The following is a 16,375-nucleotide window of genomic DNA, read 5'->3' on the forward strand; positions in this document are numbered from 1 at the left end:
GAGTTTTAAAGTATTTGCAAATATCACCCAATAAAAGGAAGTGCAGCCGAGGGGAAAAAAAAATGTGTTCTGAACCTGGTTCCGTATGTAAAGAACAAAATAACCTTCAAAATTAAAAGGACAATAAGCCTATTTTTATATGAAGCGGTTAAGAAAATACATTAGAGGCCCAGTGAACAAGTCAGAAGAACATTCATGGGGAGGAAATATACATACACTCTCCTAGCACACATCTGTGAAGGGAGGGGGGTTCTATACTCACGGTAGCTTTACCAGAATATAATAATTATTATTGTCTTACATAGCGCCGTCCTATTCCACAGGGCTGTACAACGCGCTTGGTGCCAATGGTAAGGAACGGAGCAGAGAAAAGGTTTCCTGCAGAAGCCCCATATAGCATCCAGACATAAAGGCATATGCATCAAATCTGTCATATATTAAATATATAACATGAAAAACAATGCTCATGACAGATTGGATTTATTGCCCTTCATTTCACCGTTAACACGTCTAACATTTGACAAAGCCCTGTATAATTTGTAATGAGCATTAAGCATTCAGGGGAGTCACAGATTTCACCTGGAAGACTTCTTAACAGAGACCCTTTAAACATTAACCATTTAGTATCATCAGGATTCTACACGGTGGCTTAAATATTGTGTTACACTAAAACTTAAGCTAAAAATGGCATAAATAAGACACTGCCTAATATTAACAACCTGTTGTGGAGCACAAAGCCCAAGGATCACCGATGCAATAATTGGCCCTTTCAGGAGGTTTCCAGACAACTAAATCGAAAGGGAAATTACCGTATTGGCTCGAATATAGGCCACACTTTAAGTCTTTAAAGTGGGGGTGCGGCCTATATTCGGGGTCTAGCGCCCGACGCCCGGGACATGCAGCCTCCCCTGCCAGCACTTTCCACGGGGGGGGGGGGGTGCCGGCACGGGTCACCGGGAGCGGCGATGCGAGCGTAAACAGCCTCCCCTGTCGGCACGGCTGCACGATGTGCTTTAACAATCTCCCTTGCCGGGAATTCCCACGGGGGGAGTTCCGGCAAGGGAGATTTTTAAAGCACATCTTGCAGACGTGCCGGCAGCAGAGGTTGTTTCTGCTCGCATCGCTGCTGCACGTCTGCGTGAACAATCTTCCTTGCCGGTACTTCCCACGGCGGAAGTGCCGGCACCGGAAGTTGAATAAGTGTTATGTGTAGGTAGATGTCCCCCGTCGGCCCCGCAAGACCCCGTGGAGTCTGCACCGGTAAGTCTGGTGGTGGTGGGGGGGGACATCTTGGGGACAGAGTGGCAGCATATCCCGGGGGGGGGGTAGAGTGGCAGCATATCTCGAGGGGGGGTAGAGTGGCATCATATCTCGGGGGGGTAGAGTGGCAGCATATCTCGAGGGGGGGGTAGAGTGGCAGCATACCTCGGGGGGGTAGAGTGGCAGCATATCTCGGGGGGGGTAGAGTGGCAGCATATCTCGGGGGGGGGGTAGATCTTCGGGACAGAGTGGCAGCATATCTCGGGGGGGCAGAAACCTTTTTCATTAAAAAAGCACCTAACTTTTAGGGTGCGGCCTATATGCGGGTGCGGCCTATATCCGAGCCAATACGGTGCTACAAATTAGCAATGCGTGTGTCAGCCTGTAACTGCATCCGCACAGCCAAAGAGTCTATTCATTAACGAACGAGTGGATGACTGGTAAAAACACAACATTTTTCCTCTGCCTGTAGCTTTAACCCTGCTAGGCGAATTGTTGAAGGAATCACGCTCTAAACAGTCACTTTTACCCTCCCCCCGCCTCTCTGTGCTCTGGGTCATCTTTGGAGATAATTATACTGAACTACTAAGCCTCTTCCCCACCTGAGCCGGATGACACGGACCGGTGAGCTCAGTCTACCCTGCCACTATATCACTGTTTAAAGAATTTACAAGGGTGTCCACTTTTAGGGTATTGGAGTCATTCTAGTGTTAATTTCGTATTATACCACATTCTTGGCAGAGCCTTGCGACATTTTGTTGGGCTACAATGACCAAATAGCCAGCTAGCCCAGCACATCTACACAATGTGTTGGCTATTTGAACAACCAAATACCCTTAGGGTAGAAGACAGTATGGCAAATTATGTTTTACGCAAATTAAAAGCAAAAAAAAAAAAGTCCAGAGCTTTAGCCCAAAGGCGAGTGCTGATTGATGTCAATGGCACAAGGACACACGGCACACACCATTGCCTAAGGGAGAGCAATGATAGGTATTTTGAGACGGACACGGTTGTCATGTATATCGAACTCTAAAATGCACAATATCCAAAAAAAGATGCAACAGTGGCTGATGTATCAATATCCATTCTACCACCAAGTGGTATAAAGCACAGCAATCGCCATAGCAACCAGTAAACCACTCCAGCACTGCTCTTCATACATAACCCCCATCCTCTAACGCAGAATGCCATTAAAGGGCAAAAACACAGCATTACAATGCAGCTCAAACTTGATATCAAACTCAAGTAGTCCAACAACTATTTAGAAATAATATGATAGAATACTTTAATTTAAAAAAAATCTAATCTGGCAAATTCATTTTAATTTGGAATCATGCAATGGGCGGTGATTTAATACGGCAATTTCTCAGTTTTTAATATTAAGTGGAACGCAAACACTATCCTATCGCCTGCGGCAATTAATTTCCACACGGAGGATTCTGTATGTTGCAAAGGTGCAAGTCATTTGGGCTTTTATTTTACGTGTTAGACACTGCCCTGCACCCTCTAACAGAAACAGCGTCAAACAACATTTTATAATTCAGCAACGGTGTACGATTATATCATAAGCAGCGTTATCAGAGCCGGCATTTAAGGAATTTGAATACGGAGGTGGAAAAAAAATACTAATTAATGTACAATAAACCCCAGTATTGTATGTCATGTGACCCTTCTTAATCCAGGGAGATTTCATCCTTTGACAAATCAAATGTTAAGTATCATTATTTCCCTGCCAGACACACATCTGATATAGGATTTAAATTTTTCTCCCCGATTGCCAAAAATTAGATTTTTCTCACTATGGGTGGAGGAATAACATAAAAAATGTTTTTTGCTTTAATGTTCTGGCTGCCACAATTTGTCTAAATCAAGTAACATTTACTTCTTTTTTTATAGGTGTTTTATAGGGGGGGGGGCGAGATGGACTAAATCGTCCATCTAATTCTGTGTTTCTAAAGCCTCCCAGCAATAACCAAAGCTACCAGCCCAGTTACACACCTCTTATAAAAGGTCTTTAATCCATCCGACACACCTTACGGACGCTACTATAATATAAGTGCATATACTGCCCATGGAGCTGCATTATACAGCACATGCCAGATGAAATGAGTATAGCCGCTTAACTGCTGATGTGTAAATCTACAGACTTGGAAGAATGGTTCGACATGAAATTATGTAGATTGTTTGAGCCTTACAAATATCCGAATATGTATTCCAGGACAAGTGCAATATTACAGCAATGGGAGGAGGAGAGGAAACGCAAGAGAAAGAATGGAGTCTTCTTCAGCGCTTCATGATAAAGAAAATTATTTTTAATTAAGCGACTTAAAACCCATGTATCTTCTTGTCCCCGTATGCACTATATCATCTACTAATTTCGATTGTCATACGAAGCCGCTATTCCCCATTTATGATTTCTTGCTTGTATCGTGTAATACGATCCTCTCCCGACCGAGACCCAGGTGTAAAAACCGCACGCACACGGTAGTTAAATATCAAGCAGTCATCGAAGTACGAGCCCATAGACCGCACTCTGTTCATATGTGTGCTATAAAAACACACGCATTGAATTTGGACCTCCCGGTACAAGCCTAATAAGTAAAACAGATATTGCATTCATTCTTCAATTACCATCCTAGAGGCAAAGAAAAGCACTTGGTTATCTGCTGACAGCCATTGCATTCAATTATCGCTTGAGACAACCAAAAACAACAGGCTAATGATTCCCAAGCCCATGCAGCACCATCAATTAACCCAACTCTATAACCGGCATTAAAGGAAGACGATAGTTACCAGAGATGAATGCAATAATCCAGAGTCTTCTCTCGACAAGCTCTCGGCCGTATATTCCAAAGCATTATTCTCCCCTGGATGTTTGCAGATATAAGCACAGTTTCTCTCCAGCACCGTGCAGATGCCTTTGAAAAGGATCACACTCGTAGTGCAACCCATTGCTGGTGATTTACAATGGGCATTTCTAAAGAGCCCGTCTCCATTCGCAGAGCACCTTAGCCTGACTCACGGTGACATTCTCCATCTGCATCCTTCCCCGGGAGATGCCTGCACTGCACACAGCACCGATTTCTTTGCTTCTGTAGAAGCAAGATACCTTGAAACAGAAGCAAGGACCGTGGGAGGAGGGGAAAATGAAACCAGGAAAAATAAAATAAATAAATAGAAACGCACGGATGTCTCAGACACAAGACAGCCTAATAGTATGGATCATTCCCCAAGCAATTAGAAGGGAACAAATCGTAACGCCATCAGAATATGCAGGATCAATTCCCTATACTCTTCTAGAGACTGCCTAGGGCGATGCCCAAGATGAAAGCGATACGGATGCTGCTACTGCTGCCGGCTGACACGAGAGAATCTTAAAGCAGCTACCAAATGTGGGTCCTCCCAGAAGCCCCAGGTTTTACACTTGCAAAAGCATTTTTTTCCCCCCTTCCTGACCTGGATTTACCGTTTGATGTTTAATACTTCATTTTAGGAGGGAGAACACACTTTAAAAGAGGGGGTGGGAAGCTAATGGTTAGCATTGCCATGGAAACGCTATACGCCTTGTACAGCCATAGGATGCCAGACGTGCTGGCTATAGAAATGATTTTATGAGTGCTTGCTTGTTAAAGGGGATTAGAAAAAAAATGACAGAGTGGCATTGACTCCATTATTGTGCCCCCTGCCAGGAGAGAAACCTTGGAATTATCCATCTGCATGAACATCATTCTGCACCCTCAGACACGCCAAACAAAACATGGTTGAGTGGTTATATAGTTCATAGAAATTCCAGCATACATGCATTGAAGGTATGTCAGAACGAAAGCTATACATGTCTGGCGGTACTCCTTAACTGTAAATGCCTTACAACAATTAGCTATCTAAGCCATATAGTCAACTGATTTGGTTGGGGCAGTCTTAATAAGAGAAAAATGCCCCAAACGCCCCCATATCTTGGCATTCCTCCATGTCAACACAAGCACAATGACCACTTTACAAAAAGGTGCTGTGCGAGCAAAGTTAGAGAGTCAGTTTTATTTTTATTTATTTTTTTAAATCTGAATCATTTATCAGCGACATTTATTACAGTGACAGAGGGAATCTCAAGAACACTTAAAACTCATAATTATGCTATAATTATTATGCTATATTATTCATTTCATTGACATTTTCAGAAACTAGTAAAAATAAAATAAAAAACAGCTCTTAGCAATTTAATAGGAGTCACGAAACAAACAGGGGGCCCTTCAGCACCTTGGACACTGAAGTGGACAACGCAATAAACCATGAAAGCAGACTAGGGTTGCTGCATTCTGCCTAAAGAAGCTGAAATCTTGCAGTAGTCAGCTTTTGAAGGTTCAGCTACCGTCGCCATTAAATAATGGAGAGCTAAGCAGTTCTTAATAGGTTGAGAAAGCTGGGAAATGGACTTTGTAGAGCATTCCTTCCACAAGTGATGTGTGGTACCATGCATAAGTATTCACCACAGACAATCCCCAAATAAAATGGATTTCATTGGGATTTTTTTTTTTTTAATCAATGACCTGATAACACGATCCTCATACGGAAGTGGCAGCAGCATCATTTTGCGGGGAAGAAGATGGAGGTACTGGGAACCAAGTACAGGTACAGAGGTTCACCTTCCAGTTGGCAGTGGCCATAAACACATAAGTAAAAGCAGAATGACACAAACCTGAATATTTTATTTTAGACTTACGCAATGCCTGGATCACAACCACACTGAGAACCTCAGCCAACACTTTCCCCGAGTGACAAAGCTCCAGCAATTTTCCCAGGAAAAATCAGAACTGCAGTGTGCATGTTGGCAACTAAACGGCCAAGATGGCCACTCTTTACTATAATAACCTATTTACACTATTCTTTATAGGAAGCGCAGAGTTATCACAGCTTACATCTCTTGTAACGTTCATAAATTGCAAGCTCATTTCAGGGTCTCAATGAGGATTAGGTAGGACAACTCCACAAAGACTGAGGTTTGTCCAGCCACATTTTCTACTATAGAATTACCACATAATGGCAATGATACAGTGCAACGAGAAGCTCATGACACAATGTGGAGTGGATAAGCATTTTAACATATACAATCATGACATGGTTTATTTAACCAACTAAAGCAGGCGAGCATCGTGTTTGCAAATCTAGAAGGTTTAGAAAGGATGAAGCAAGCACAAAACAGTCCAAACAGTTCTAAGTTGCTAGACAATTCATAAGCGATTTTAAGATTATTCACTTTTGTAACTTGATGATCCTGGCGTAATTTTACAGCCACGTAGTAGTTTCTATGGCGCAAACCTCAAAAACAAATAAACCCCCCCATAAATTGTTACACAATAACTGTGTCAACCAAAAAGTAGATCGCCTGATGGGGGTAACTCAAGTAGATGATTGGAGGAACTCCTTGTTTTGATCAATGGCTAATCATCCATTCTAGCAACTGAAAAACTGATAGTTGGGATCTGTGCAAAATTGAAAAAAAAAAAACCCAAGAGGTTGAAAACAAAAAAATTATAAGAAAGAGGTGTAAAAAACACCACAAACAAAAACAAGCACTAGGAAGACTCCAAAAAGTGTATATTCCAAATATAGACTCCAAAAAGTGTGTGTGTGTATATATATATATATATATATATATATACACTGTTTCTGTTCTCCAAGCCATGTTACATATCCATACATCTTTCTGGGGTCACCATTGTATGACCATACAGAAGCACAGTATTAACCTCATAAACCAATATTAAGAAAACACATTGAAAACAGGTTTAGATTTTGAGAAGTATTCCAAATACCCACTAAAATGTTTTACTTGCCATCTACGTCAACTTGTTTCAGACTGCTTTGTCATCCAGCTATAATTAGTGCAACGGAGCCACTGAAATATTAATAACCAGGCATCGAGCTAAACCGTAGCAAGAATACTGCGCTGACATGCATCCTGCACACTACAGCGAATACATACAACTAGAAGAGATCTCCTACATACACGCCAATAAAAATATTTTCCATGAAAACCCACAAAACCCTACAATAAGTGTCTGCCAGGGTATATGGGAGTTTTAGTTAAAGAAGAGCTGCCACTGCCACAGGACTGGTGATCACTTTCCAATATCAATAAAAATCTAAAATGCAGAATAGAAAAATATAAAAGTGGTTATAGGATTTAGCATGTGATGATTTCCCCTTTATGTTACAAAACTTTGGAAATTCAAATGAAACCACTATTATGACTGAAATACTATTTTTATTTGAAATTGTTGTGGTCAGATTGTAGGGAATATCTACCACTGTAGTTTTATAACAACGTACAGGTTAGATAAATCAGCCACATTCTGAGTTTAAAGAGCATTCATAATTAATCATGTTGAACAAAAGGCAGTTTAACCCCTTCGCGACCTTTGCCGGTTCAGGACCGTCATGACATGAAGGTCGCTAAATGACCTTTGACGGTCCTGAACCGTCATAAAATAAAATAAGCTTAGAAAGTGATCAACGATCACTTTCTTCGCTTAAACGGCGTTACTGTAATGCCTCGATGTCGAGGCATTCAGTAACGCCGAGATCGGCATCGGGGGCCATGTCTGGCCCCTCCCCGGGGCGTCAACAGCCGCCATACATTGTATGGCGGCGGACGCCCGTTTTAAAAGCGTTTAGGAGGCGATCGACGATCGCCTCCTAAACTTAAATGGTGTCGCTGGAATGCCTCAATCAGGAGGCATCCAGCGACACCAAACACTTACCTCTGGGTGGGCTGTGACCGCTCCGGAGAGCGGTCACAGCCGCCGCTGCCGGTGATCTTCGCCATCAAGCAAGATGGCGGCGGTCCGGGAAAATAAACAATAAAGATGATAGAGTTAGCTAGACGGTCTCCAGACCCTCTAGAGAACTCTGGCTCCACTTGCAGGTTGAATACAGGTACTGCATTCAACCATGCAAGTCAATGGAGCCCAGCTTTCTAATCACTATGTGATTAGTAAAATATTAAAAAAAAAATAAAAAAAATGTGCTAACATTTAAAAATAATTATGCAGTGATGTCACTAGATGAACCATCCAGTACATTGCAAAATGTGTAAAAAAAATATAAAAAAGTATTAAAAAGATAAAATAAAATAAAAAAATAAGGTTTATTATTTTGAGCAAGTGCTAAAATTTCTCAAAAATCTCAACAAAGAGTTAAAATAAAAGCACTTCAAATACCCAAGGGGTGTCTAATATATAAAAAAATGGCTGATGGGGTAAATTGGAGTGGCCAAGCTCAAAGATAGGGCATAGGTCCAGACTGACCAAAACGGAGAAAAAAAGCGCACTTCCCAAATGTGGCATTTTAAATCTCAAACAACCCGACAAACCCATGCATGTCGGGTATCACTGCACTCAGGAGATGTTCCTGAACACATATTGGGGGGTTGTTTGACAGTGGCATATACCAGAACCTGTATATCTATAACTAAAGTACAATTTGTGTGGAAAAAAAAATAAAAAAAAAATACTATTACAAAGTTTGACAAAGTGTAGTTCTATAATTGGTGCATGGAAAGGGTTAAAATAACAGCATTTGGAATACCCTGGGGTGTCTAGTTTTCAAAAATATATGGTTTAAATGGGTTAAATTGAGTTAACCCGCTTCAAAGATATTCCAAAGAGGAGATGGAGGCAGAATGACCAGATTTGTTAAAAAAGATTTGGAAATCATAAAACGCTGCTTGTACTTATTGCCCTATAACTTACAAAAAACAGCAAAAAAACATAAAAACATTGGGTATCTCTAAACTCAGGACAAGTAGTAGAATCTATTTAGCTAGTTTTTTTACTTGCTTTTTTAGGTGAGTAAAAGATTTTTCAAATAAAAGTCATAAAATGTGTTTTTTTTCAATTTTTCACCATGTTTTTTTTATTTTTTTTTATAGTAAATAAGATGATACGATCAAAATAATGGTATCTGAAGAAAGCCCATCTTGTCCTGAAAAAAACAATATATAACTTATGTGGGTTCACTAAATGGGTGAGGAGAAAATTACAGCTGAACACAAGCACCACAAAAGTGTCAAAACAGCTGCGGTCCCACAGGGTACAAAACGAAAACTGAGCCTGGTCCTTAAGGGGTTAAGTAACTACCAACATAACATTGGTCAGTTCCTACGGAGCCCATTATGCTAGGAACATGCACGGTCCGATTTTGTGAAATATATATTCATATTATTGATACTGGTACCAATGGCAATATGGGCATTTTGGGCATGTACACTAATAACTGCTTCAACCGTAATGGAAATGTTAAGTAACTCATTTATAAAGAGGATCCAAGCCGAAGAGGTAGCTTATAAATCTGCAAATGTGTTACTAAGAAGCTTCTACAGCATTCCAAAAAAACAAACAAAAAAAACCCCTTGGTACCTGTGTGTGCTGCTGATCAATATGTTATTTGTGCAATTTGTTAATAAAAATAACATTAGAGAATGATTTTAAGGGAGATTACAAATGGAATTGTGCCCATATTATGTGAAAGACATGCGCCATCTAGGGGGAATTCAAGGCACAACCTCTGTTTTAAGCAGGTCAGGCTTATTAGAGTAAAGCTGTACATTACACGTCTTCCACGATGTAAAACTAATTTATGACACAGGCGGTAAACTTCCTAAACTACAAATTATTATTATTAAAAAAAAACAAAAAACATTGTGGACCCCAATTAAAATGAAATACATATAATACATATATATATATGTATCTCATTGAATCATGATATATTATATATACACACCACACATACACCATGTCTTTATTCTTGTTAAGGCTCAAAATCTATAAGCCACTACTGTTTTAGAGAAATTATGATATAACAATGATGTTGTGCTTTTTTTGTCTAGCACTAATGCTATACTAGATACTAAATGCCATAGAAAATGTATACATCAGCTACACACCAAACATACAGCAGATAATATTTGGAACAATAGTCTCTGGAAAACTATCCAATGTGAGCAGATCTCCACGTTCCATTTATCTCTGTGTGTTATACAAAGTCATCACTTCTGACATCTGTTGCCACTGTCACACCTTTCAAGGATTCTTGTAGCACAGCTGATTTGACCAACATGAGACATCATTACTGCACGGTGGTGTATATATGTAAAAAACTAGGTTTTATTAGTCCCATTATCTCATTGCGTATAACTCACACAACTGATACACAGGCATTCATATCTATAATAGTAGGTTAAGGGCCCTCGATAAGTTTTGCTTGCACGTATAAAAGGTCCGTACGTTAATAACCTTACAAGTAACAGGATATGAGAAGTCTTCCTGTGTATTACGTGAGAAGCATGTGATAAGATCTTTATGAATAGCTCCTCTTTATTGTTCTTGAGAATGCGTTGTGTATGTTCTGTGACACAGCCTGAATATGAACTTTAGTAAAATAAAGGGGTCACCAAAACAAAAAACTTGGTATCAAAAGTCTCTGCTCAACCCTAGAGCAACTCCCGACATATCAGCGCACGCTCGGCGGACTCGAATTTGCTTGTGCTATTGCTCAGGAATTCACACTAGGAAACATTTCATTAGGCTTAGAGGACTGGCACAGCTTTTTACACACCTAAATTCAGCACTACCCGATTAAATCATATGATCTCCTCCTTTCTTCCTTTAGAAAGCCAGACAGAATGAGCCAATGCCAGGTGGATCAGGAAGAAAGACTAGCAGATAAATACACACCAAGTGTATTTCTCATTTTATATATATATATATATATATATATATATATATATATATATATATTTGTTTCTGTGATAGAGACCAGGAAGCTTATGTCAAACAGGCAGAAACATTTAGAACAAGAGGCCATAATCTAAAACTAGAGGTTCACTGGTTTAGATGTAATGTAACCTAACCAGGTTTTATTTTACTGAGAGGGTAGTAGACAAGTGGAACAGCCTCCAACAGGTATGGTATTGGCTATCACAGTGAGGAAATTTAGACATGCATGGGGGCATAAAATGTATTCTGAATCTAAGACAGGACCAAGGAATGATTAAAGTCTGAGTCTTTAGGGCATCAGGAAAAAACAGGCAGATTAGATGGGCTGAACGGTTCTTATGTGGCCTCCGACTACAGGATTGTTTGGTGTAGAGTACCGCAGAATAAAACATTTCTGAAGTGTTACATATCCACTTGAATAGGGGTGCAATATGAGGAGACTTGCGCAAGTGAAAAGCTCTGCTCTATAAATAATACGCGAGGCTGACAAAATAACGCACACAATATGCTTGATTTTTGAAAGCCCAGATCTGTGGTTGTGCGCCTTTAAATACACTAAACTAATCCTAACCGCAACAAACCTAGTTCCTGCTAGGAAAAAGCTTTTGTTTGCTTTAACAAACTTGCCTCATAGTGGGAAACAAAGGCCAAGCTTGCCACTTCCTGACTACTATTTCCCATAGCATAATGGTTTTCCCTTAAAAGTGGTTTGCAGCCTCTACAGTTTATTCCGAGAATAAGCCGGTCTCCCCTCTATCAGCTTAAGCAAGCGTCACACGCGTTGCCACAGGTTCAGTAGAATCGCTGCGAGTATGGCTCCACTTACAGTCATTTAAATGCCACTGTAGCCCACTGACACCACAAGAAAGACTCATCAGTACACAGATCATATCTCTGATTGCAGCTGATCACATACAGAGGTTTATTTACTAAAATGAGAATTGGCAGGAGACTTGGTAAGTTTCTCCAGCGTGAAAGCTCTGAGTTGGCCTTGTAAATAAGTCTGTAACAAGACTTTAAAGAAATCGCACTGATTTAGCTATGCATTAAACAGGGCCCGCCAAGATCTCCCTGTAGCAGAAGCTTGCTGGTGCTGGCTCCTAATGTAAAATGAAAAAAAGGTTTTGTAAAATGAAGGGAAGGAGCTGAAACAACAACTCTCCCTCCAGCGAATAGACCCCATATTGTGGTCAGTGCACAGGGAGATGAGAGAAGAATGGGGGGTAAGGGGCTAGAATTTATTCATCTTCAAATAAAAATAGTTTAAAAGGGACACTAGAGGCATACAAGATAGTATTTACAGTACTATGCAAACGTTTGAAAGTTAAAATGGTTAACGTCATTTAACAAAACGTTAAGTGAGTAAACAAAAGAAAAATCTAGCTCAGATAACATTTGGTTTTCCAGTGTTTTCGTGAGTAGTTCAGTTACGTGGCCTTGTTTGCATGTCTGAGGCATGGCATTTGGGCTGCAAGTCTCCCATGGAAACTTTAGACTAGACTTCTCCAGACAGTAGATAGCAGAAAACAGCGGGTCCCTGGTACACCTAACACTGAGCTGATGGCACTGCTGGACATCTTTTGATTGCAAATGGAAGTAAGCATTATGTATCTCTCCTTGGCCAGCCACCACATCTATGGCCCTCAACATTGCCCGTTTCTTTGTTATTCTTCAAAACAGCTTGGGCAGAACATCTAGAAACTTCAAAGGCCTGCCTGGGAGAGACCTACCTGATGCAGTATAACTACCTTGCGGCTTGTTGCTGTGCTCAGTCTTGCCATGATGGTGCATGAGGTGACATTAAACAGTCTTCAGCAACCTCACCTTGTTAAAAAGTTTGGCTGTTCCTCGCCCAGTTTTATTCCTCCTACACAGCTGTTTCCGTTTATGATTGTGTTTTAACCTACATATTAAATTGATGATCATTAGCAACAGCTTGGTATAATTGTTTAATAATACACTTAAACTATATGCCTACAAAATCCCTGACTGTGCAAGTCTAGTCCTTGGTAACTGATGCAGGGAGGAGGTCAGCTGATCTATTGTGTTTCTTCTGAATTTTATCGCAAGTACTTCCAAATATATTTAAGCATGAAGACAAAGTGAAGATATATATACACACACACACACACACACAATTCCATTTTTTAGATATTCTGTCAAATAGGTCTTAAATGTTAATAATTGAAAAAACTTAACTTACCCAAGAGCTGAAAGACAAAAAAATAAAGAATAGTGGATATTAAAAGGTTATTCTCTTAGAAAGCATGAACTGATTTAAGTACTTCTCATACATTCTATGAGAGATCCCATAAAATGCGGGTTATGTGCTAAGAGAATGCCATGATTACTCATAAACATGTCTCTACGCTATAAATTACTTTTAAAATGAAGAAGCAGCCCAAACAGGAGATGCAAGATTAGGTGGTAAGGAAAAGTGAATGCTGAATCGGGTAGCAATTATTGTCTTTAATTTACAATGGTTTTTGTTTTGTTTTTTAACTTGTTAAGGAGGCAAACTTGAGCACGATTACTTACTTCCACAATGTTTTAAGATACGATTAGCAATCTATTAGAAGAAGAAAAGAAAAGTATCCATCCAACTGCACAAGAATTAAAAGTTTTTTTGGGGAAAAAAATGCACATTAAAAATACTTATTCTGTAGTGTAAAAGTGTTTATTTAGTTACAGTTTTGCACTTTTTTAAATTTTTTGATACAAATATTGTATTAAGAAGGTAACCAGTCTCACAACTAAGGATTTAAGTTGGACTCCACATACTCATTTCCTTTGTGCGTACGCATAAATCACTGGAAATCTACAGATTCCTCTTTGTTCTGTAAAATGTGTATTGTACATTTAATCTGCCAAATAATGACTGCTTGTGAAAATTCTTTATGGCCAGTGTTTAACATTTGCATTAAAACTGGTCTATATCATCAAGATACAAACTTAAAGGCATAGCCTAAAGGAGAACTGACACCATTTGTTTTATTACTAGTTTTAGTAAGCCTCCAAAATATTCTGCGGCTTCTGTTTTGTAAAACAGCAATAGTTTGTCTAGCAGATTGGGGTAAGTTTGGCCATTGGGCTGAAAGCTTTATATTATGCACAAACGCCCTGATTTCTTTATCATAGTGCCAGCAGTAAATACAATGGCTCATTGTTAGGCACCCAGTCAATGTAGGAAGGTAGTTCATATTATTGCCATAAAGTATCAGTTCAGTGTCATGTGGAAAGCCACCCAAAACTGACAACAATGGCAGCCTCCTGTTGCTCAGCTAATGGAAGTTTACTGAAACAAAAATTAGATAAAACCATACTTTTGTCAATGCTAAAAATGTATTTTAATTTGTTCCCCTTTAAGGGAGTCCTATGCCCATCAAAATGAAGGCTTCTGAGCTTTCTTCTCCTCTCCATTTTTTTTTTGGTTTTTGGTGATTTAAGAAAGTATCTTATATGAAGTTATCTACCACAGTTTTAGTAAAGTCTCATGAATTACTGTATTTTAAAGGGGAGCTCCTACCGAATATTGTACTAGTACTACAGATATTAACCCCTTAATGCATTGTTTTCAATGGGTTTAGGGACTGCCCATTGTCCTTAAGGGGTTAAAAACAAGTTTTCAAAAGATATTTTAAGAAGATTCTACAAAAACACCCAAATTGCTTATCATACTATGTTGTGGTAAACAGTACAATGGCTCAGTCTTAATCACGCAGAGACACCAACTCATGAAAGCCTATGGAGGAAAGGACTTCCAAACCGATTAAAACTGCAGTAAAGTATATGTTTGATGAGGTGGTAAGCGGGAAAAGTAACCTAAGATATCCCCCTACAGGTCTCTTTTTTCAATGCCAATTCATACTACTATATACAGCCCAGTATTTAATCGTCATATAATATATATTTCCATGGCAACTGCCTTTAATAATTGTGAAAACTATGCAATTATTTGATATCCATGAGAGCACAGTATACTGTGTAATCTTTGAAAAGATCAAAGGGTTAAACAATAGACATTTTCACAGCATTCTTTGCCCATATTTACCAAGTGTGCCAATATTAGTGGAGGGCACTGTAGCCCTACCGCAGGAAAAGAGCCCCATACACCAAGTACCCCCATCACAAATAGTACCATATTCATGCTGCGCAGTGCAGACACATAGAACAATAACACTACAGCAAGTAAGAAGGTGCAAATACCTCATTGTTAATTCACCCTTATATACCAATGGAGGAAAACTGCTATTGCAGAAGGTACTGGGACTCGTGCACCTGCACCCCCATTGTGCTACGGATGCAGTTCACACATGCTGGTGTGTTTAGAATAAAGACTAAACTTTAGATGTGGATTACCCTTCAGTCAATTTCTGAATGCACCTCTGTATACGTTACAACCCCAAATGATTTATATACTGGTATCATATTCTGTAGGGCTGTGGGGTGGGATGGGCTTAGAATGCTTTAATACATTTTACACGGTGAGACATAGCCACAATCATATAGTTCTGCATCAGGTGACACAATGGATAAACTATGTCCTGACCGAAACATATAACACCACAGAAACACTGAATGGAATAAAAATAAATGCCTTGATTTTTGATGCACTGAAGAATCTTTAAAAAAAGAAGTTTCAGATATGGGGGACATTTGTGCCATTAAGTTAAGATACACATAGCTGGGGGGAGGCAGACACATACAATGTTTGCTAACTAGGAACTGTACTCACTATATACATCTGGAAGAGTTAGAATACAGAAAAGAAGCAGATCAAAATACCCTGGTATTACAGGAGGAATTCATAACATGATGTAAGCAGCAAGAATTAAAACACTTTCCCTTTTCTCATACATCAATACAACCAACTAAAACCTGTTTCAAAACAAAATATAAACAGTAACTGAAGCCAACACATAACTATACTACAACTACATACACCGCATATACAAGAACTGTACAAGATCATGTAGTATCACTTTCTCTGAAGTTTCTCAGTTCGTCGTGTTCTCATTGGTATAAGGAAGGGTACGACTCTGGGAACCAAGCTGAGACTGTTCGGCAGCTAAAGTCTTTGAAGCTTGCAGGATCTTACAAAGCCCAATACACATACATGCATTATGGACATAGTAACAAAGACATTCAACAAATCACTTAACAGCCCTCAATTAATATAGATGACAAACATGTGAATTATCTTATATTGACCTAAGAACGTATGCATGTCAGGCATGAAATTGTGGCCATAATGAAACAAAAAAACTCCTAATGTCTTCAACAGGACATGGAAGAGGTCACTGATAACCAATATGGATCCAAGTGAAAAAATTATATTC

The 16,375-nt window shown here is 39.5% G+C and overlaps 1 protein-coding gene across 2 annotated transcripts in view; it reads right to left on the bottom strand.

The window, feature by feature from the left end:
- Positions 1–4,212, bottom strand: part of LOC149299911 (dedicator of cytokinesis protein 9-like) — an 88,315-nt gene extending 84,103 nt beyond the window's left edge. For both annotated transcript variants that reach the window (XM_089485891.1, XM_089485890.1), the window contains exon 1: positions 4,054–4,212. In XM_089485891.1, coding sequence (XP_089342017.1) covers positions 4,054–4,212 — 159 coding nt within the window. The remainder of the gene's footprint in view (positions 1–4,053) is intronic.
- Positions 4,213–16,375: the final 12,163 nt, after the last annotated feature.

The sequence above is a fragment of the Sceloporus occidentalis genome, unplaced genomic scaffold (assembly GCF_023333645.1).
Source record: "Sceloporus occidentalis isolate IW3139 unplaced genomic scaffold, rSceOcc1.0.p SCAF_27, whole genome shotgun sequence".
Classification (NCBI taxonomy): domain Eukaryota; kingdom Metazoa; phylum Chordata; class Lepidosauria; order Squamata; family Phrynosomatidae; genus Sceloporus; species Sceloporus occidentalis.